The 23914-nt window shown below is 41.6% G+C and overlaps 1 protein-coding gene and 1 long non-coding RNA gene across 2 annotated transcripts in view; one reads left to right on the top strand and one right to left on the bottom strand.

Moving 5' to 3' along the window:
- LRP5 (LDL receptor related protein 5) overlaps positions 1-6971 on the top strand; it is a 132514-nt gene extending 125543 nt beyond the window's left edge. The window contains exon 23 of the mRNA XM_021555189.3: positions 151-6971. Coding sequence (XP_021410864.1) covers positions 151-412 — 262 coding nt within the window. The 3' untranslated portion in view covers positions 413-6971. The remainder of the gene's footprint in view (positions 1-150) is intronic.
- Positions 4436-23801, bottom strand: LOC146767318 (uncharacterized). The gene is made up of 2 exons (XR_014956002.1): positions 9481-23801; positions 4436-7576 (listed from the first exon to the last, which is right to left on the bottom strand). It is a non-coding gene; the product is annotated as an uncharacterized LOC146767318 (long non-coding RNA).
- Positions 23802-23914: the final 113 nt, after the last annotated feature.

The following is a 23914-nucleotide window of genomic DNA, read 5'->3' on the forward strand; positions in this document are numbered from 1 at the left end:
TTTCTCTGAGAGCGTGTATTAAGGCTCACATATTAATGAGCAGGCATCTTGACTGAGCACACTGAGCTGTTCAATCTCTTTATTTTTTCCTTCTTTTCTCCCCAGGTTGCAACTAATGCATGTGCTTTGTTCTTTTTTGGTTTTGTGCAGGCCATACCTTATACGAGGGATAGCTCCACCCACAACCCCATGCAGCACAGATGTCTGTGACAGTGACTATACCACGAGTCGATGGAAGGCCAACAAATACTATATAGATTTAAATTCAGACTCAGACCCTTATCCCCCTCCACCCACACCTCGCAGTCAGTACATGTCGGCAGAAGAAAGCTGCCCTCCATCTCCTGCCACGGAACGAAGCTATTTTCACCTCTACCCCCCTCCACCCTCTCCTTGTACAGACTCTTCATGACCTCAACAGAAGGAACTTTTCCTGTAAATATTTTAAAATATGAACAGATTTAAAAATATATATTTTATGATTTAAAAATAAATCTGGGTGGGAATTAAACAAAACTAAATGTGAATAAAAATGGGTGGGAGAGGTGGGGCTGTGAAAAATTGTACAGAGGAAGAATATTTATAAAATTGATTTTTTTAACTTAATTTCCATTCTTTTGTGCCATATTTGCCTTTTTGAAGTCATGTAAGTGACTCAGTCTCTAATGGATTTGGGGAGGGATTGTTGAAACTTTCTACATTTTTAAGTCACCTTTTTACATGCAAAAAGTGTATGTGGTTCTTTTTATTAATGAGACAAGAAAATGAAGTGGCTTGTGGGAGGGGGGGGTCATCTAAAGAAAGATGCAGGCTTATTCCTAGAGAAAAAAAAAACAACACCATTTTAAATACAATGGTCAGTATCATCCCTGCCCCACCACTGGAAGTAAACATACATGATCACAACCTTTAGATGCTCCTGTTTGCAAGTGAGCTGAATGCTTCCCAGCAGAACTTGAGTGCCAAGACCTGAATTTCAAACCTCCCTCTCCATCTGCTTAGCATTGAACTGAAAGAACACTTCTCTTGGCCAAACCTTCCAGGTTAACTAAACCCACAGGCATCATGTCCTACCTCATGGCAGTGGCACTCTGCACATGGCCAATTCTGTAACTGATTCAGGCCAAATAAGATCAGTTCTAAAAAACTTGGTTTAGGCCCAGCCAGTTTCCCACCTGACTGGGTGAATGGTAGCAGAAGCAGTTGGACTGCAGTTGTACTGACCTTGCATGACAGCAAGGGTCAAGTCTGAAGTGGTATTTAAGCTAAGATAAATGCCCAACAAACTGCAGATTGGGTCAGACTCACCATTTTGATAGTGATGCAACCATGATCATTCATCTTCCTTGTGAAGCTTTAGTGAGTGTCTGGGAAGAAGCAGTAATATAATAGTCAGCTGCTTCTTAAAACACAGTGCTAGTTTTCTTTTTCTCAAAAGTCCTGTAATCACTGTACCAGGTTTCTGAAGTGTTCACCCATGTTGACTTGATCAGAGAATTGCTTCATCTCTTAATATTCATTTTCCAAAGTGGAACAAAATGGTCACTTGTATTCAAATGAGGAAAGTTGGGTTTTAACTGGTGTTTGTAGAAAAATGGTATCCACATAGATCAAATCAAAAATTAGTTTAGACATATCATAAAAATTTGTCACTTGATTCAGATTGAGAAATAGGTAGAAAAGAAGTACAGATGAGGGAGAAAAGACAAATACTTTTTTTCTATTCATGTTGATATGAAAATGATTAACTTGTACAAACTGCTGTAACCTCAGGACATCAAGATCAACAAAGTGCTTGTTCCCATTCCTACTAAAAAAAAAAAATTAGGGAATGGGGGAGCTAGAATCAACCCCTTTCAAATTCAGAAGACAAATTTTTGCTTTAATTGCTCTTTCTTTGTAGCAAAAGGGATTGGGTATTGTATGGCACTTTATAAATTCAGCACTGGTGATGATAATGTGAGTGCCTGCTTGGGACATCTGAGGGAAGTTCTGAATATGCAAACTTGCACCTGTTTCTACAGCTGCTCAGTAACAGATGTGTTGGGCCTTCAACTGCTTTAATATTGATGGCAACAATGAACTTTTTTTTCTTGTTTGAACTAAAATTGTTCTTGACTTTGGGTCTTTTAAGCAAGTTATTTGAGAGCACATCAGAGAAAAGCCTACAACTCCAGGAGAGAGGTCTTTCTTGTGGTGGTGGAAGGGCTGGGACCACAGTGTTCTGATCCACTTTGTGTTTTCAGATCTGTTCTTCCTGTCTGCATAGTTCAATGATAGCATTTGTGATGTCACTGACATGTTACTAAAACTCCTAAAGTAGCTTTTACTACCTTCATGTCTATATTTTTACATGAGAAATTAAGCACAAAGAGGATGATTTTTCTTAGAGAAGAGTACAGAAATTGAGTTGAAGAATGGGTTCTTTCCTCTTCTTCTGTCAACATTAGCAATTTTGTATTATGCTGGCATGGGCAAGGTCACAGCTTGTTACTCTTGGAGTGACTTAGCCAGTCTCTGAACTGATGGTTTGGTGAAAAAAAGCAATTCTCATGTGATCGTGTTTCGATTAACTAAATTAGAATATACATCCACAGGATATTTTATGTGCCACATGAATTGCATGAAAGAGTATTTGTTCTGCATTACAGCAGTTGGTAGTCCAATTTCATATCATACATAATTTTCTGCTTGATAACTATTCACTATTTATAATGAATTCATTAGTTGTTTCATGTCACAGTTCTAGCTTAGAGATATATCACATCAATTTTCCTGTATTTCTGTGATGACACTGGATGAATAATTACTTAATTTTTTTTCATTAAACCACTGATCTTTTTTAAGAGCCATTACTATAAGAATCCTGACCATTCCATCTGAAGATTTGTATCCTATTAGAAACATTGGAATTGAGTCCAAGAAAATTGGCATTTTTACTGAGAATTGAACTATCTTAAGAGTCACATTCTTTTGGAGCTTAAGTTTTAAAAAGGAAGGAAGCATTTGTTGAATTGGGTGAATTAAATGTACATTTTTATTTCGGTTGAACATTATAGACTCTTGCTGTTGATGTTTGCTGAGGAATTGCCTTCTCTGAGGCACTTGAAGTTTGGTGGTGAAAATCAAAGCCCCACACCGCTCCATATTACTGACATTAAAAGCCTTTTCCAAAAAAAAGACTGTATACAAATTTAGCATCTTAACATTTAAATGCTAAATATTATTTTTTATTGTTGTAGACAGTATACTTTAAAAGGATTACTTTACCCCCGGTGTTAGAAAAGTCCAGGAAGAAATCTGAGCAACAGAAATTACTTCTTTCCAGAATATCCACACTGTGTTCTTAGTGGTTTCCATCCTGTGAATTTTCAGGCTAAAATATAAAAAATAGGTGCTATTTTCTTCTGGATAAGGATCAGAGAAGGACTTGCAAGGAATTAGTGCATATGAGAAATTCTGGTAGTTCAGGGATGAATAGGAAATGTGTGAGGGAAAGTTGCGTTTTGGTGAGGCTTAAGCATGGTTTTATAACTCGGAAGCTTTCTGTGAGAAAGCTGACTGAGTCATTTTAGGACTTCTACCCTAATAATCTGCAGAGGGATACATGTGATTCAGCTACCTGTGTGAGCTAGTGAGTACTTGAATCAGTGTTTTCAACCACTATTGTCCAAGCCCATTGTGACTGCATATTAGCACTTGAAACAACTCAGGGTGTAACAAGGAATGGTGTCTGGAGAGCAGCCAGTAATGGGCAAATGATATGGCTGATTCTGTGTTCGATTTAAAGGACAGATGGCCCAGCAGAGAGCAGCTTACCTGTCCTGCAGGGCAGGTGGAGCAGCAGTGTGAGGCTGTAAGGTAAATGGACAAGTAATCATTGATAGCCAAGGATTCCTTCATTTCAAGGAACAGTTTGTGCAAATTATAACTTGACTTGAGCTAGACTAGACTATAGCCACTGCATCTTTAAATTTTAATAAATAGGGGTAGTGAATTTGTTCCAGTTGAGGCTGAGGAAACTTTATGAGCTCTATCCCAGCTGCCTTACTTAGATTTCTTACTCAGATTTATTTTGTCTGGACAGATCACTAAGAGAGCACTGTATGTATGACAAATAATGATTTCTTCAGGATAGTGTTATAGTAAAAAATGCTCTGTGTCTAAAAATGTGATTATGCCATTATCAACATATTCTAAAGAGGAAGGCAGAAATGAGTGGGAAACAAAATTCTTTTGGAATAATGGTATTGATTTTCAGTAATAAGCCTTAATTTCTGTGCTTTGCAAAAGTACAGGCACTAATCAGAATCTACAAGTTCTGATTCTTTTCAAAGTAACAACAAAATGGTCTGTTGCCTCAATACCTGTTTTATAGACCTAGGATGGGCATTTTGGAAATCTCCAGGCTTGTTTACCCTAGATCTGTTTTCCACCTGGTATCTAAAACATTATGTGCAAGGTCCAGGGCTCAGGGTGTTCTCACCGTTTTTATGCCAACTGGTGCTTTTGGGTTCTGGAACTTTTGACATTCTGATGCTCTGTGCACAGCAGTGGAAAAGGATTTGGAAGGAGGAGCATTTAAGTAAGAGCTGGTGCTGATGTCACTCCTCTGTGGCCTGCAGGGTCAGATCCCTTTGCTGGGGAGGGCTCTCGTGCTGCCCTTCCTCAGAGCCTCTCCAGCATGTTGTGCTAATTCACAAGTGTGCTCAGTTAAACATCACAAAAGTTGTGTGTCCTGTTGGCCTCAAGAATTTTTGGAAGCAGATCTCTTCTGTAATTTTGTTGGGGTTTATGCTGAGTCAGTCCAAATGAGTAACTGCTTACAATTGTACTACAAATTATATCCATTAATGTCCGGAAATGAAAACAGAAGGCAAGCATGTTCCAAATAATTAATAACATGCACTCCATGCTGGCACAGAGCCCTGAATTGGAAGCAGTATATTTGCTGTTACAGTGCTGAAGAATATTTTATAAAGGTCCATGCTTGGACAGAGCCTTAGACAAGCCACAAAGATAATTGTGTAAAGCTCAGTCATTTGGTGGTTGTTATGTGTTGAGACTCAGTTATGAATTATAAGTAGAATCCTTCTTGTAAATTTGCCTTGTCAATAAGAGATTCAAGGAAGGCTGAACCCTACACTCTGAGATGTGTCTGCTGTTTCTGCTGCTGTTCCCTTAGGTACTGCAACATTTTCTGTTCATTGCTGTAAATAAAACTGCCTTTCCACAGAAGTTGTAAGTTTAGCTAAACAGCTTGAGGTATTTACTACACATTAAAAGAAATATTTAATAGGCATAGATCTTTTCAGTCCTGTTAGGTCTTCTACCTCTTCTTCCTGAAAACTTTAGATTTTCTAAAGGGTGATTTTCTTTCATTTTGAGGTTGGCCAGCTATGCTGTGGACTTTTTCACATAGACTCATACTCCCTGTAAGGAGGAAAAAAAAAAAAAAAGGAAAAATTTGTTTTAAATCCATGTTAAGCCTGCTCATAGGAATGATGGAAACCAGTTTGATATGTCTTCTGCATTCCACAACAAAATCCTTCAAAATGCCATGTCCTGACGTGCTGACAGTGCTCCCAAACACCTGTGACAAGCTGCAACATCCTGGCTGTTCCCAGCATGAACCACAGCCCTTGTTGCAGCCCACCTCCGGGCTAGGTCTCACCAGCCAACACAGAATCCTGGCAGATAGAAGATTATAATGACAATTCCTAAACGGGTGGGTTTATATCGACAAAACACATGCAGAGATTGTGCTTAGAAGGACTTGTCAGAGGAGAAAAGCAAGTTTGACAGCTCCAGTGACAGACTAATTCAGCACCGTTGACACGTCTGAAAAGCGTCTGAAAAGCGAGCGCTCCCGCTGATGCACCTGCCTGTAAATAAGGAGGCCGCTCTGGGTTCCTGGGCTGCCTGCTTGGCAAAGGGAGCCACGTTCCCGTTTGATTTGTGCAGAGATCCCGCAGCCTGTAAATAGCTGTACATGCACTTCATCAGCCTGCGGAGGTAAAACAAAGTGTTGAAAGCGGGAGGACAGCTGTGTGAAAGTTGGGGGTACCATAAACACAACTCTAACCCAGACTGCTTCCCTACTCACCTACTTGTATCGCAATTGCTGCTATTGTAAATGTACAGGAATATACAAAGAGTACCAAGGATTTTTATATAACCCACACATAATCTTTTTATATTTATATTAAATTGTGTATTCTGCAAACAGCCTAATAATTACAGCTTTATACGTGTATCGTTTTGTAGCATTTTTCACCTCAAAAGACAACCAAACCCAATACTTCAGTGCCTTGTGTATTTTAAACAGATTAACATATAAACTGGGGGAAAGAAATGTTCATTGTACTCCGCTGGTTTTAACAAAGCTTTGTATTATCGTTAGGGTTCCCTTCAGTTAAAATACATACAGCCAGAAGTTGCGGAACTAATTGAAAGCTTACCATTTTGGAGGTTTTTTTAGAGCATGCATGTTTTGAATTTGTAATATATTGGAGTTCCTCTCAAATGCATTCTTTCAAGTTAACTTTGATTTATATAGTCATATCTATTTCAACAGACATCCCAATATCTGTCAAAAAATACGTAGCATTTACATGTTTGGGGATTAAATTAATGCTGTTTTCAGCATGTCACAATTTTCATTAGCGTCATAAAATCTTTATTGTGTTACAGAAAGTCTGTATCAATTATTTTTCCAAGCACAGCCTTCTAACACACTAATGACTTGGTAATACTGTTGTAAAAAAATCTTTGAGGCTGTCATCACTTCAGACCATTGTTCGTTAACAATTTTCTGGTCATGAAACTGCAATGTTTCTTTCTGTTAACAAAACCAAAGGCTTGTTTGAAGTAACTGGTATTTTGTATAAATATTTGTACAGATAACAGACTCTGCTTTTGTACTATAGATTATGTGGATTTTGTTTTATAATAAATGCTTTAAAAAGAAATGCTTAGCAGCCATTTTATGAGCAAAGCTGTTTCATCACCTGCAAGAGACACCAGCCAGTATTACAACTGTTTTAGAGACTATTTAAGATAACGATAGTGCTGTCTTCTTGGTTTTAATTTCAAAATGTACAACAACAGTGAGAGCTGGAAAGTAAATCACCTTTTAGAATTAGAGTTGTTAGCTACAGAACTTACCACAAGTTTGTCAGCATCATGACCGTACAAAAATTGTTACACCATATAGGAACAATCTCAATTGTTCTGACTAGGCCAGATCTGATCTGTATTTCTTTTTTAATTGTATTACATCTTTTAAACGGATGCTATAGGATGTCAAAGTAAACTTTTAAAATAATTACTTCTATTATTTTTTATGGTGAACATACTTGAAAACTAGCTCAATTGAGTCTAGTTTTGTCCTGAGTTGTAGAGTCAATATTGGTGGTCTCAGATTTGTGAGATTTAACCTAGAAGTCAAAATAACTTTTAGTGGAGATACCCTTTCTCCTGTATGCTGGTTAGATGGGACTCAGACTGAAGTGTTCCTGAGCAGTCATCAGCAGTCGTGGTGAAATTCAGTTCTGTTTCTTCTGATTTTTCCAGGCTAGAGAAAAAATAGAACATACACTTTCAGAGACCTGCTTGTTTCCTACAAAGTTTGTCTAGACTTTGCATTATAATGAACCAGAAAATGTCAAAGGATTTTTCCTCTTAGTTACATTATCCTTGCTAATAATGCTTAATATAAATGGAGCCTGGAGCAGCCATATGATGACTGCCTACACCTAGTGATTTATATCATCACTGGTTAGGATGGATTTGTCAACTTCTGGTGCTCTGCTCAGCCTGGAACAGGCCTTCCATCATCCTATTGTGTTAGAAAAGTTGAACCAAATCATCCAGAAGTACAGAAAGATTTTTAGGATTTCATATGGCATGAAGCGTAACACCCCTACTCTTCTTTCTGGAACTCCTGGCTGTAGCTAGTCTTTCTCTCCTGTAAGATGCACAAGCTCCTTTTGGAGTGGACCCTGTCTGACACTGGCTGTTTGCAGGGAGGTGTCAGATACACACAATAATACAGATTTCTGCACAGCATACCTACAATTCTGAATCTCCAGTGCCTTAATTCCAGACGTTTCTTGAAACCAGAGGACACAGTATTTTCTTTTTGCTCCAGAAAAGCTTGCTCACCTGTCTGGATAGATCTTTGTAGCCTTACATTCCCACAGCTTACAGATTTCTTGAGCTCTGGTACATCATTTGTCTGAATACATTCCCAGGGCTGAACCTGTGGTCACAGGGAAGGGTGCATAATTCCAAATCCACTGGTGCTGATCTTTTACAAAATTGCCCCAGCTGTTACTGTCTGTGGCGGGGCAGAGCAAAGTGTTTGGCTGATTTTGTGCAGCATCACTGAGGGTTGAAGTGAATAACTGTGGGTGTGCTAGGAAGTGGTTCAAGTGGTCAAAATGCATTCTGCCATGGCATGGGTGGCTCACAGCTGCCCTCAAGAACAGCCTGGTCCTAAACAATTCAGCTCCATGGATTTCATTCCATGCTTCATGCCAGCCTCAAAGCTTCCATACACATGGTGGTTGCTCCACAAGACAAACATCATAAATAACTAATGCCCTTCCTTTCTCCTCCTTTCTCCTAGCTTTTATTGCTGAGCAGACATCGTGTCACATGGAATATATCCCTTTGGTCAGTGTGGGAGATGTCCCCTCCCAAGATCCTGCCCACCCCCAACTTACTGGTGAGGGGTTACTGCTGGAGAGATAGCACTGGTGCTGTGGGAGCACTGCTCAGGAGCAGCCAAATCACCACTTGGGGTGTTACCAACACTGCAAAGCACAGCACCATGAGAGCTGACCTGGGGACATGAGCTCCATGCCAGGCACACCCAGCACACTGAGTTAACTGTGCCCACACCCTGCCAAAAAGCCCTGTACGCTTATGAGGAGGAGTTCATGTGAAACTAATGCTTTTTAGGACAGATTTGGTTGTTTTTCTCCCACCTGTGCTCTGAGGGGTTTAACGCAGGTTGTCCTTCGAGTGACTGGCTAGGGAATGGTGGGGGAGCCTTTGAGGCCATGGGTGGTGCTGTGGAGAGCAGGGTGGAGGGAAGGCAGTGCATGCTGTGTGGTTTCTGCAGGAGCAGCACTGCAGCAGGCTGCCCACACCCCTGCTGACAGCACAGAGCTGCACACAGCCTTCCACTGATGGGGCAGGTGCTTGCTGTGCTCAGAAAGCACAGGTAGAAAGAGGGTTGGTATGCAGAGGAGCCAATACTGTTGTGGTTTAAGGCATCACAAAAAGGCACTTGTCTATAATTAAGGCTGGAGACAAAGGTAGCATCTGAGAAATGGAGGCCTGATGAGCCAGGCTAATTGCTGGACTCTGGGTATATTGAAGAAATGAAGTGAGGATCGTAAAGGCAAGGGGTATTGCCAGATCAGCTGGCTAAGATCACAGCTGCAGTGAAGATTAGGACAAGCAATTTACCTGGGTCTGGCCGCTTTGGGTTTTGATGGATTCTTCACAGAACACAACAGCTGGAAGAGGGATGGTAAGGGCAGGATAAGGTCTTGAATTTCCTCTTGCAATTAGAGACTAATCTCTTGTCTGTAATTAACATGAATAGTAAATAGGCTTGAAGCTGTAGTGGCTTTTGGAATAGAAAAATGTCAACAGTTTACATATATTCTGGACAGACAGTAAAGACAGGATCTATGCTTGCCCTAATTGGGGTTAATGCCTTCTGTTACAGTTTCCCAAAGGCAAAGCTACTTTGGCAATAAATCTGATTTAAGGTCTAGCAACAGCTTTGACAATCTATTACATGGGGAACGATGTTTGTTACTGAACTTTGCATGGCCTAGAAGGGTATAAGAAAGACTCATGAGAACAGGGACAATACTTTCCATTGTATTTTAATTTGGCTTACCAGGCTATTGTTACAGGATTAATTAGTATTTAATTCTTAGACAATTTCTCTCATAGCTATCTGAATTCCTTCTAGGTTGTAAGGATACAGATTTAGTGCTTATGCTCATTTTACTGTAGTCATTGTAAATAGGCAGTCAAAAATGAGAATAGAATTTGGGCATCAGGCTTCAAAGGTTTGTCAATTCCAATGCTATACATAGCCTGCAGCGTTTGGAAGGGTTGATATCCTTAGCTTCTCTTTCCTGTTGTAGGTGGTTGTACCAAAAGCCCAGGTGCTGGGACCAACAGAGTGGCAGGTGTTCAGGAGCTGGATTCCCTGGATCCAGACTAGACAGAAATGCTCAGGTAGCAGGGAGCTCATGAGCTGAGGTGCTGTCGGTGCTGTCGTGGTTTAAGAATGGTACTTTCCAATTCAGTGCCCCCACCACCAACAGTGTAAAAACAGTGTAACAAAAGTGTAAAAATGTGGGCAAAGAGGGGGTGATTTACTTGCACAATGCTCGCCAAGCCCAAGATGTTGAAACCCAATGGTGGAAGGCTTCCCTCTGCCTGCCACACTTTTCCCTGACTGGAAAAGAAATCCTTTCTTCTCAGAAGTGAGGGGAAAAGACTCCCTTCCCATTCGGTTCCCATTCCTTCTTGTTAGTGCCTGATATGCTACAGGAGCCACCAATAAACTGAAGCCCAGGTGTTTTACATTTCTCAAACTGAATATTAAGCTTCACCCTTACAGGCTTGGCAGATATGTGAGTATTTCATGGATTTTAGTCCTCATTCTTACCCTTTCCCTCTGCAGTTTTGGCTGCTGTATCCAAATAAAATTAGGGGACCTGTTTGTTACACCGAGTTCCTGGAGAACAGTGTTACCTGCGGGATGAACACTGTGTGTGAGCAAACTTAGGAAAAATTAAAGGGGGTTCAGGGAAGTTCCAAGTTTAAGAATCTAAAATGTAGAAAGCTGACTGCTGTATCTGTAGAGGATGAAGTAGCACACTTCAATTGAAAGCTGAATTGAAGGAACCCACTTGTCTTTACTTGTAAAATTGCTTGGAGGACCAGACCTGATAAATCAGGAATGAGATTGAGTAATATGTGCCTCCTGTCCTGGGCCTTGTGAGAGATACTGTGTTTTGTCTCATTTTATAAGTTGTTATCTTGTTTCTACCTAGAAGTGAGGGTAGGTTTTTGTGAATTGAGCACTTGAAGAGTCTAGTTTATTTCAAGATCCTGCTGGATTTTTAGAGATGCAGCCAACAAGGAAACTTTTAGAATTCCATCTTCAGTCTTGTTCCAGAAGTACTTCTCAGGGGTTAGGCCTAGTAAAGGCAGTAGCAGGTGTAGGGACAAAATTTTCCCAGTCTTACAACAGAAGATTGGATTTCATTGCCATGAGTGCATTTAAGGTTGGGGAAGAAAGACCTGAAGAAGCACAGAATGGCCTTTTCAGCTTGCGCACAAAAAAAGAAAAAAAAAAAAAAAAGGGAGAGGGCAGATGTCAAAGGAATAGAATATTTTTCTTCCTATTTCTCTGGCTAGAGAAAAAAAATAAATGACAGTCATTTTAAAAGGAATTTTCACTTCATATGTTGTGTGTCATTTGAGGTTGTTTAAGACACTTTAAATTACAGTATATTTTGAAATTGGGTTAGTGTTTTCAAATTTATTTATTTATTTATTTAAGTAGGAGTGGCATGTTCTACCCTCACATTTTTAACCACTTCTGGATTTTGGAACCTGTTAAATTACATGCAGCTTCCCCAGTGCCCAATACAGGGGGGCAATCACTGTCCTAGTCCTCCTGGCCACATCTGACATTTATGGGGAGACATCCATGTTAAAATATACATAAATACTTCAGAGCTTAGTACTAAGCAAAGCCACAAGGTGGCACAGTCATCTGCTCTGAAGAGTTGCTCACCAGACTTCATTTCCCAAAGTAAACACAGCTCCAGTTTCCCTTTTGAAGGGGGAATCACCCATCCTATCTCCACCCCTGCCTTCGATTTCACAGAGTAAACACTGATGGTGGGTGTAGCTTTCCTGGGAGTGAGATTTTTGTCGTATAATAAAACCCTACTATGGAAATACTTACATGGCAATATTTTGTGGCTGCTGCTAAATTTTTCACAGCCCTAGAAAATCTGTAATAGTAAACCCCCATTTTGCCAGTGGAAATAGCATCTCTGCTAGGCAACAGTTTGTTTGGTGCCTGATTTCAGCACTAATATCATGAGGCTTATGCAGGTTTTCAAAACAAGTTAATCTATTTATCTATCTCCTCATTTTCTTCTTTGGAGGGAAATATGGAAGGTATGGAAATCCTGAGATGAGCATCTGGGAGAGGCAAATGCCAAAAGGGAACAAATGATCTTTTGGGGGCGGGAAAAAAAAAAAAGAAAATAATGTCCAAGAAAACAGCACTTGTTTGCAGAGACACCTGCATTTGTCAAGGGTGTAGGGAGGATTTAGCATCACCAGGAAAAAGCAGAGCAGTAAAGGGAAATCATCAGCATATCTGTAATTTTCTCTTTTCTTCTTGCCTACCATGGAGTAAATGCAGACTTTTGGAGCTGCTTCTGTTTGCTGACTGAGTGTTGTTTGACGGTAGGTGGAAATAATTTCTCTCATGTAGACTTCTGTTTGTCTTTGTCTTAATAAGAAATATTCCAGTGCCCAACCTGCGCACACACATCCTGGTCCTTTGGCTGGAAGAGACAGTGTTTTGCTGTTTACTTCTGAAAGGAAAGACACCCAGCAATGATGCATCTCTGCTTGGTGTTAAAAAGTTCTGACAACTGATCCTTTTGGTGCTGTTGAAAAGAGTTATTTGTCTATACACATATATACACATATTTACTTCCCTGTCCCTCACTTCTGTACTGTCCCTTTTTGGAGGTTATGTATATAAAATTGCTATGTGTGTTATATCTCTCTAGATATATATTTATCACTTCTACATATGTTTAGATATGAGTGCTTGGGAATCTTGAGGAATTAACTAACTATCCTTGACTGTTGAATTGAAATCAATCCCTGTATATATCCCAAGTCAAGCCAGACTCCCATGTAGAAAATGTACATTTATTCCCCTGTTCATCACTTCTGTATTGTCCCTTTGAGCTTTGCTCCATGCCACAGACTTAAATGGCTGTGCTGAGCATCCTGTCCTTTGTGAAGGCTTCGTTCATGGGGCAGATCAAACCCCAGGGACACAAGTATGATCCTATAGGGTCCCAAGGCTGCTGCAGGAGCTGGCAGAGCTGAAAAGAGCCAGACTCAAGGCTGGGTGCTTGCAAATAATGTGTCCAAGCAAATCCTGCTCCAAAATGTGCTGTTTATCAGTTGCAGAAGTCCAGAGTTTAATTCAACAAGAATGAAATCAAACTTCTAGCACTGCTTTGCTTTTCCTGTCCAGAGGGCAGAGATTTACTTTGGGTGGCCTTTCTCATAGTAATTGATGAAATGCCTGAAGACACCCTCCTCCTCCTTGCATGGGAAATCAGAAGTTTGAAATCTCTGTGAACTCACACCCTGTACATGAGGCATATGGGAGTGCAGCAACTGATGACCTAAATGAGAACATGGAAGTATTTAGAACTCAGTGTCTACTCCTAGCCCTGGCTGTAAATTCCTTCTGTACATTGTGTGGGCTTTCCCCACTGAACTTCACCAAATGTCTAAAATGCAGCAGCAGTGTGTCAGCAGGGGCATATTATATTCTCAGTCCCTCCCACAGGCTGAGGTGCCTGAGCACCTTCATCTGAGCTGCTGCAAGGGGAAACACTACACTTCCCTTCCTGTAGGACTGCCCCAGGAGAATGGATCTTTTTTGTGCTAGCTTGAAGTTAAGATGAAAAATTACTGACAGGGCATCTCCACTGCATTATTTTTTTTTCCCCAATAACTGTGCATCTTCCCCTGCCCTGCCAGAGGCTGACAGAGAAATTATATTCTTGATCAAAACATGCCATCTGCTGTTTGCAAGAAGGGAGACATGTATAGTCAATAAAGCCAGTGCATAAACTAACCAAACTGGAAATGCATTTGCATTGCAAAACCAGTCGAAAGTCCTGGGTGCCACAGGTTAGAGTCTGACCTTGGCCACTATACAAAAATCACCTGGCACCACTGCATTCTTGGAATCATAGAATCATTAAGGTTGGAAATGCCCTACAAGTAATAGACTTTAACCATTAGCATAGAACTACTGTGTTCACCACTAAACCTTATCCCAAATTGCTGCATCCACATGCTTTCCGACCACTTCCAGGGATGGTGACTCCAGCACTCACCTGGGCAGCGTGTTCCAATGCCTGACAACTCTTTCAGTGAAGACATTTTCCCCAACATTGTCTAAACTTTCCCTATTGCAGCTTGAAGCAGTTTCCTCTCGTCCTGTCACTTGCTGCTTGGGAGAAGATATCAACTCCCACCTTGTGACAACCTCACTAAACTGATAAGATCCCCCTGAGCCTCCTTTTCTCCAGGCTGATCATCCCCATCCCCATCAGTTGCTCCTCAGAAGACTTGTATTCCAGCTCTGTTGGTCTTCTTTGGACTCACTCCAGCACGTCAATGTCTTTCTTGGAGTAAGTGGCCCAAAACTGAACTCAGGATTCATAGTGTGACCTCATTGGTGCTGAGTACAGATCCTTTCCCTGGTCCTGCTAGCCACATTATTTCTGATGGCCGGGATGCCATTGGCCTTCTTGGCCATCTGGGCACTGCTGGTTCATATTCAGCCACCATCAGCCAGCACTCCCAGGTACTTTTCTACCCGACAGTTTTTCAGCCACTTTCCCCCCAGCCTGTAGCATTACGTGACTGTTTTGTCACCCAAGGGCTGGGCCTGGCATTTCAGCTTGAACATCATGCAGTTGGCTTTGTCCCATCAATCCAGCCTGTCCAGATTCCTCTGCAGAGCCTTCCTACCCTCTAGGAGGTCAATGCTCCCATGCAGCCTGATGTCATCTGTGGACTGACTGGGGGTACTTGATCCCCTAATCCTGATCGTTGTTAAAGATATTAAACAGAATTGGCCCCAACACTGAGCCTTGGGGAACACCCCCTCTGAACGGTCACCATCTGGATTTAACTTTGGTCACAGCCATCTCTGGGCCCAGCCATCCTGCAAAATTTCTACTGAGCAAAGAGTGCACACAATCAAGCCACGAGCAGCCAGTTTGTTCAGGCAATGCTGTGGGAAATGCTGTCAAAGGCTTTATTAAACTCCAGGCAGACAACATCCACAGCTCTTCCCTCATCCACCGAGTGGGTCACCTAGTCATAGAAGGAGATCAGTTTGATCAAGCAGCAGATGAGTTTCACAAACCCATCCTGGCTGGGCCTGATCCCCTGGTTCTCCTGTGTGTGCCACATGCTGGCACTCAGGACAATCTGCTCCATGACTTCCCTGGCACCAAGGTCAGGCTGACATGTCTGTCCTTCCCCAAATCCTCCTTCCCACCTTTCTGTAAATGGACATTATAATTGCTGACTTTGGTCATCTGGGAGCCCCCTGGTTCACCAGGACAGCTGGCAGATCTTTGGAAGTGGCTTGGGAAACTCTTCCAGCAGCTGCCTCATTGCCCCTGGGTGGATCCTATCAGGGCCTATAGCCTTGTGTATGTCTAGATGTGTAGCAGGTCACTGATCTCCCGAATTATGAGGGCTTTGTTCTGCTCCCCATCTCTGCCTTCCAGCTCAGAGAGCTGGGTACCTGGAGAACAACTGATTTTGTTATTAAACACTGAGGCAAAGAAGGCATTAAGTAGCACAGTCTTTTCCACATCCTTTGTCACTATTGATCTGCAAATCTGCAAATGCCTTGGGCCAGCAAGGCCAGAGCCTTGACAACCTTGCAGATTACTGCCTTCCATCCGGAGGCAAAGCTCGCAATTGGCAGTGCCTAAAAACGCCACAGTGCAAGCAAACACCCCTGCTGCCTCCAGCTGAAAGTTCCTCACCCAGGGTAAGGAAGGGTCTAGCCAGGACAGCAAAACTGCTGTTGAAGCAGATTACAAGGCAACGCCCAATATCTGCTTCAGAAAAGCCGTGATAACAGAGGAGGCCCCTGGGAGGAACCACTGCCTCTGTGAAAGGGAAAATTCCCAGTGGAAACACCATATAACATGCTTTAACTCTTGGTCAGCCCTGAAGTGGTTGGGTGCCTGTGAGAAGGTGAGGTGTCCTGGGACTTTTCTGCTGGTACCTGGGCCTGGATGGCTTTTGGGATGCTATTGAGTTGACATTGTAGCACAGAGGCAGAAGCGCAACCCTCTTTGATGTTGTGCATGCAGTCCTGCCCCAGCACTGCCTCCTAGATTATCTGCCTGCTGCTGCAGAGCAGAACCCACGGTCCTAAAGGCGACTGCAGGACAGCCACAGGTCCCTGGAAGGCTGGGAGACACCATATGCTCTGCAGAGAGGGAAGGGGGGAAGAAGGGGTTAAAGGATAGAGGGAGGGACGGCTACATTAGCAGATGTCCAGGGCTGAAAAGTAGGTCACCTATTTCTGCCTCGGGGGGTGATTGAAAATCGACACTACATCAATGCACAAACAAAGCCGAGTAATAGAGCAAGGAATGAGCCTTAGAAGCCTCACAGAAATCCTCCTAGTACACACACAGCTTTTCTAACACACCATACAGAGCTATTAATTGAGACTAATTAAAAAAATATTTTACCCAGATAAACGTATATACAATCACATAAGAGGAGAGGCTAGTGAAAAGGAGAAGAAATGAATGAAAAACACCCAATAAAAGCAGAATTTATCTTATTATCCACGTGTGTGGCAAGAACATTTCTCTCCCTCTCAGGATTTTTCATAGAGATGCACAGAGAGAAATGAAAGAGAAAACAATTTCTATTTCTGTTCCTTGTTTTTCCTATGTGGAATATGTTTGGAGAATTGTTTACCTGGAGTGAGTGCTTGATTGGATTCTGGTGAGGATTGTTTGAGCCTGATGGCCAATCCAATCCACCCGTGTCTGGACTCTTGAGAGAGGGTCACGAGATGTGTTGGAGTTAAGAGTCAGAGAAAGTAGTATGTAGTTTTAGTATTCTCCTTTTATATAGTGTATTAATGTATTTTAGCATAGTTATAATAAATAAATAATTCAGCCTTCTGAATTGAGTCAGACATCATCATTTCTTCCCATTGGGTTCACCTGCATTTACAATACATATGCAAGACTTGGACAGAGGTTCCAGGTTTTTCTTAGCAGCTTTATGAATATTATTTAGGCCTATATCCTCGAGGCTGAGTACTAACCCCAGCTGATGCCTTTGTGAGTCCTTGTAAGACAGACACTTGCAAATACTTCTGAGCTTGTGGCCCTCAGTGTGCCTTTGTCTCTCTGGACATGAAAAGTTTCCATAGCATGTCTGAAGCAGGTCAGGTGGTCTCTGCAAGGCACTGCCTTCCTCAGATGTTGAAATTACACAAATAGTTAATTGCAATCACCTACATTTTCCAGGAACCTAATCCCATGCTATGAGAGCAAGAAGGTCAGGACAGATGGGATGAGAAGGAGATGAGATACAGGAAATTAGGTGGGTTTCTCCAGTCAGGTCAGGGAAGAGTCATTCAGTATTTATATTCTCTAATTTATTAAAAAAAAAAAAAAGGACAAATTCTGATAGATATAAAAGCAGCCCTAGCATGTAATGATCACTTCTGACATCACATTATCCCCACAGGATAAATATTGGACTCACAATAACACAAAAGATCTTTCAGGTAGGAAAAAACAACGGACTCTTACTATTTTGTATAATTTGTTCAGAAAACAGAATATTTCTGAACATTTATAGATTTTTAAGTGCCTTGGTGAGAAACTTCTGAAATACTTGAAATGCTACAGAAAACATATGGGTGTGGGGTTTATCTGTTTGGGGTATCAGAGTTACCAGGCACTCTTCAGAGCTCTCTGGTGCGTGATGTTCCAAGCATAGCTTAAAAACTCTTATTCATTGATGTCCTATTTCTTTCACACCAACAGTGAAATAACTTTTTGGAAAGAAGCTGTCAGATGAAATCCTCAAACACAAGGAATTAAATCAGCTATCTAAAATCCAGACTTGGAGGGAGACTCTGGGAGTGTTACACATCTGCTACAGTCAAGTCCTTGGTGAGATTCATTGAGTTTGAATATTTTTGTTCTCAAGCAGGGGCTGAAGAACTACCCTTGCATGCTGGCATCTTTCTTGAGCCATCCTAAGGTTAGTTCAAGCTCTGTTGAGCCTGGATATGGCATCCTTAGTGTGCCTGTGCCATGTTCCTAATTTTAAAAGGCTTAAATAGCATTGTCAAGCGGGTCATGAGTTCTCTGTAAGGCATTTCCTATCTTAGCGATGGGAACTACCTGCAGAGGTAATTGCACTGAGACTTTTTAGGAGCCTAATCCCTTTGACAGATGCACTCCTCATCTTTGCATGCATGTTCCAGATCACGATGGCAACAGGTCAGGATAGATAGGAAGAGAATGGGGCTGAGATAAAGAAAGCATCTTCATTTTCCTTGAAGTACTGTGAAGGCTATTTTTCCACCTTGTTTTTTCTTTGCTCATTTAGTCATCATAGTTCTCAAAAGATGGGTCAGCTGATCATAGTGGTCCTTCCTGGCACTGAAACAGGGAAACATCTTCCTTTGTTGCTTCCTACCCAGTGGAGCAATGGGTTAAAAACAGAGTTTGGCTCTGCATTTCAAGGCTGCAGTACTTAAACTATGTGCAAGTTTTGATCTTGACCAGTTTGGGGAAATGACATACCTTTTTTTGTGGTGTTGAAAGGGAAGAAAGAGAAGAGAAAGGAAAAACTTAAAGCAAGAATACCCTGCAACTGCTGTTTATGACATGTACCTGATTAGATGACTGTGTTCACAAGTTTGCCTGGGTAATCTAGCCTGTTTCTATCATCTCTTTTGGTTCCCTGCTACCATTTCACAGAAACTCAGTAGTTACTAGGCAGCTGTATCATGGCTGGTTGGGAAACAACACAATATATGCACTTTGCATGCTTCAAAAGCACCTTAATTTTCCTAGGAGAAGTACCATGAAGGTAATTTCTCTAACTTGTTTTTCCTCTGTGCTAGTTTAATCAGCTTAGCCATTAAAAGATAACACGGGTTTAGGACTATCATTAGACCAGAGTGGTCATGTGGTTATGCTGGTAATTAGCACTGTTGCTGAACAGTGTGACATTTTTTTAATAGGTAACTACATAATAAAACCAGTACCTAGTGCACATCTAATGAAGCAGAAGAAAAATGAACACTCTCTCTCCTGGGATCTGTATTCAAGCACTTGTCTAGCAGTTTTCTGCTCTCTTTTCTCCTCTGTCATATTAGTATCTCTAGCAAAAGCATTTAAGTGCTTGAAATGGGATTAAGACACTGCAGTCTAAAATTGCAATCCTGCAATCCTCCTGCTCAGCTGCTCTGTAAGCTTTAAGGTATCAAAAAATCCCTGGGAGGGCCCTGAGATGGTCAGACAGGTGACATCTGAATCATGGTGCAGAAGCTCTGTATCATTTGGCCTGAGTGCCCAGAGTTCAGTTTGGTCAGCATCCCAAATCCTGGGCCTGCTTCCAGGATACTGGGCTCTTTACAGCTCAAGAGTCCTTAGGTATGTTTTCTGTTGAAGCATGGCCAGAGGGAAAAGAAATGGAGATGGTGCTCCTTTTATACAACAGTCTTAATGAGATGGTGATATAACTCCCTTTGCCATGGAAATTTCAATCTGCACCTCCCAAATGTATCTATAATCACCAGATTACAAGCTCTCCTGGGGTGGGAAGTGCTGCAAGGTTCCTGTCAGGTCAGTTAGGACCAGAGAAGGATGAGCAATGCTGTACACCTTTTATCCAAGACAATTTCTCTGTACCTGCACTGGGTGCTGCACGTGTATGTTGTTTAACATATTAAATTAAATTTTGCTCACCTTTATAGATGGACTTGTGTTCCAGCCTCAGATGCTTGTTGGAAACTGTACATTATTTCTTCTGCTTACAGTACACACTCTGTTTTGTTACTAGAACGTGATTTGACTCTGATGTTAATAACTGATGTACCCAGGTATTCCCCTGTTCCCCATGATTCCCAAGCATTATGTTTGGATGGGAGATAACCTTCAACCCTTTTACCTGGCCAAAATAACCAAAAGGCTCAAGGGAAATCACCCTGCATATATATGGGGACAGTGGTAGCACCAGGACTTAATGTTTAGGATCATTAGGCTTCCATTTCTTCACCCATTTTCCCATGTAATAAGGTTTATGGAGTTTCTAACAAATTGTGTCAAATTGTCTTTTGACCATGCCCTCACCAAACACTGTTTCCTCTGCTCTTTTAGGAAATGGATGGGAAGAAATCAGTGCTTTGCCCATACTGCTGGCACACCTTGCCAGCCTTCAGCATCCTCTCAGAAAAAGAGAGGATCCATCCCAAGAGGGATGGGGTTGATTAGTCAGGACAGCTTTCCTGTGCAGCCACCCAGCAGGCTCCCATACCTGCATGCTGGGCCCACACTGTGCACTTTGCTGGCAGGTCAGCAAAGTTAACAGGTTCTGTCTGTTTTTTGCTCCCAGGTGATATGCCATTGATTGCTAGTGCTGGGCAGGTGGGAGAAAAGGATGACCAATACTTATATGTGGTCTCTCATGGAGATGGAAGGGGGATGGCCAAAGCTCTCAAGTGAAAACAAAATGGGTTGGTGGCAAAACCTCCCTCCATCTTTCCAGCAGGACCACAGGCATGGTATGGAGGTCCAACCCTACTCTCCAGCAGCTTTGCCTTAGAAATGCTAATAGGATCAATGCTTGAAATGAGATTAGAAAACTGAACTTGAACATTTTGTTTCAACTAAATGGATTAACTTGTGGGTTTGGTGCAGTCAAACATCCATGTTCATCCTCAGCAGCATAACCATGAAGTTATTGTTCAGAAATGCTCCTTCTCTCTTCTTAAAGCTACTTAGTTTTCGCAACTTTAATAAGATGTTGAGCTAAACATTAAATCATTAAAATTCTTTAAGAGGCTTTATTCTCTCCTGAACTGTAAGATGAACAATAGATTTTGTAAGGGCTATGTTTAAACCAGAAGTGTTTCTGTCTTGGCTGACCTTACTCTACAAATACTCTTTCAGTGTTAACAGAGATGGGGACTCTGGTGCAAGGCACCTAATTGTCCCTCTTTTTCTGTGTCTGTTTCCTACATGTAACAGGTAGTTTAACCTCTTTTGATCTGGTTGAGTTTCATTCTTCTGAGCACTATGATTTCATTTTATGCCCGAGTTGATTGAACAGCCAGATATCACCACTGGGGAGGTTCAGCTTCAGACCCGTGTGCAGGTGTTCCTGGTTGCCTTGCAGGCACTGGTGCTTCCCTGTGCCTGTGGGAAACCCAAGTCTGCAAGCTGGGTAAACTGGAAATAAACAACCTCTCAGAGGATCCCTCAGCTGCCCTGTGGGGACAAAGGGAAGATAACATGTTGGTAGGGACAGGACTATGGTTGTCTTGGCAGAGCTGAAGCAGAAATACACTTCACATGGTCATGGTCTGAAATGATGGTTCTGTAAAAGCAGCAGCAGCTAATGGTGAAATGCTGCTGAAAGGCTACAGTCCTGCCTGCCCTCCTCTGCTGTCACATCTAGCAATTGCAGAGCCACAGGACAAGCTGGCTTGGCAGGCTGTGCCAGTCTTGGGAAGACAAGTTTGCTCTCCAAGGTGTGGCAGAGTTGCTGAGTCACAGCAAGCCCTAAGAAATGCTTCTCTTGGCATGTGCAGGGAGCCCACCTGAGCCCATGAGCTCCTGGAGGGAGCACAGCTCTGGCTGCACACTGAGGAAACGTGCTCAGCATCCTTTGATGGAGTGACAGTGACTGAGCAGGCTGATTATTTGTAAATTTTGTATTTGCCTATCACTTTATGTTGAGGAGGTGGCTTCCTCGAGGGAGTAATTCATCAGAAGTGCTGTCTCTCAAAGTGCCACAGGCAGCAGCCATCACCGTTAAGACACTGACACTTGAAACCCTAGCCTAGTGATTTAGTAAAACACCATCAAGCTTTAGGTCCATTGCCTAAAAGAGTTCCCCTGCCAGCAATACAATACTACAATCACCTGAAGCAGGCTAGGTTTTTGCTTCTGATTTGCTTGTAATCACAGGCACAGGAATGGTGTGGAGATCTTCAGATTTGCACATAACTTCCAGGGATAAAGGACTGGGATTTCAGTCTTTTGCCTCTGGTTCAGCTTATTGTGTGATGTTTCACAAGCCACAAAACCTCCCCATTTCCCCTAGCTGTTCAGTAGTGTTTTGAGATCCTCTTTGTAGACATGAAGTGTTTCTACCTTGAGATAGTAGTGCCCTGGCATTAGCAACATATATGGGTAATGGTAGCTCCACCTGGACAGTTGTAATTTTAAAAAATAATTGCAAAAAATCCAGATTTAGAAATACATTGATAGGAAATCTCTTAGATAAGAACAGGGCCTATGAAGTCCCAAACTCTTCTGGAATTGTGATGGTGGTGACAGGACCCTTGAAAATTAGATATGTGCCAGTGCAAATATTATCCTGCCTCTTCTAAGCTAGAGATGCATCCCTTGCTGCCAGGGGACATCTGCTCACAATATAGGAAGTATCCATAGCAGCACAGTTTAACACTTAGTTATCTGTGAGAACATGCTTAATATTTACAGGAACTATACTAGGTAACTAACCATTTTACTGTTGTAGCTGTTCTACACTCAAGCTATTAATTCCCTCTCCAGATACCACTTCTGTTGCTTAATATATATAATATATAATATATAATATATAATATATAATATATAATATATAATATATAATATATAATATATAATATATAATATATAATATATAATATATAATATATAATATATTATATATTATATATTATATATTATATATTATATATTATATATTATATATTATATGTTATGTATATTTTTTATAATCTCATTATCCTTTTAACAACCCACCTGCTGGTCCTGGGGATGCCATTTAACATGGTACATTCATCCATCCATTGTTTAGACCCATTCTTTCCTGTTAAGTCTCTACTCACAATTTCCAGTGTCTTTACTACACACTGTCATTGACAACACAACTAGAACTGCCTCTACACACTTTATATTGTGAAATCTCTATTTGTTGCAGGTAGTGCCGGTACTCTCTGCTGGAACATACAAGTGGCATGACATAAACAAAACCACCCAACAAAAAAAGCAGACACAGTGAAAGAAAACAAAAAGAAGACAGATAAAATGAATGTGGAACAAATACAGTTTAGAGAGCTTTCTGGACTGACCATCAGCTGAAATGTTGAATAAAGAAACAACATCCCATTTCATGTCGATTATTTTGAAGATAATACTTTTTTTTCTTTTGTACATTTTATTAAATAAATGTGCTTACATTAAAAAGAAAGCAAAAACCAGGCTGTACACTCAGAGAACTAACTGTGTAGCTCTGTGCAGTAGATATCAGCAAATACATTTCAGCTGCTGAATTTTTACCATGTGTTTGTGACACATTAAGATCACATGTATCCATAACTGCTGCAGCTCCACTGACTTATTCAGGCAGAAGGAGACGATCATGTGCCTGTGCTGGCAGCCAGCAAGATCCTATTAACAGAAACAACCCACCAGGCTCACAGCTTGGGGAGGGCTTCTGTTCACAGGGGTTTTGTGAAACAGGGATCTTTTACTGAGCAGTAATATATTGATATACTGAAGGGGGGCAAGCACAAGCACAGCTCTTAGTAGGATAATGGACACTGCAACTCAGTCTTTGGGAGAGCCAGTAATGCCTGCAGAGTGGACAGGAGCCAAAGCTTGGTCAACTGGTGGAAAAGACACAAGAACACAAAGAAGGCTGACATTGTGGCCAGCTTTTTATGCAATAGGCATTATGAAACCAAGCACCTGAGCAGCTGGCAAGAGTCTCCTTTGGACAAAGC

This window comes from Lonchura striata, chromosome 5, assembly GCF_050655825.1.
Source record: "Lonchura striata isolate lonStrDom1 chromosome 5, ASM5065582v1, whole genome shotgun sequence".
Lineage (NCBI taxonomy): Eukaryota > Metazoa > Chordata > Aves > Passeriformes > Estrildidae > Lonchura > Lonchura striata.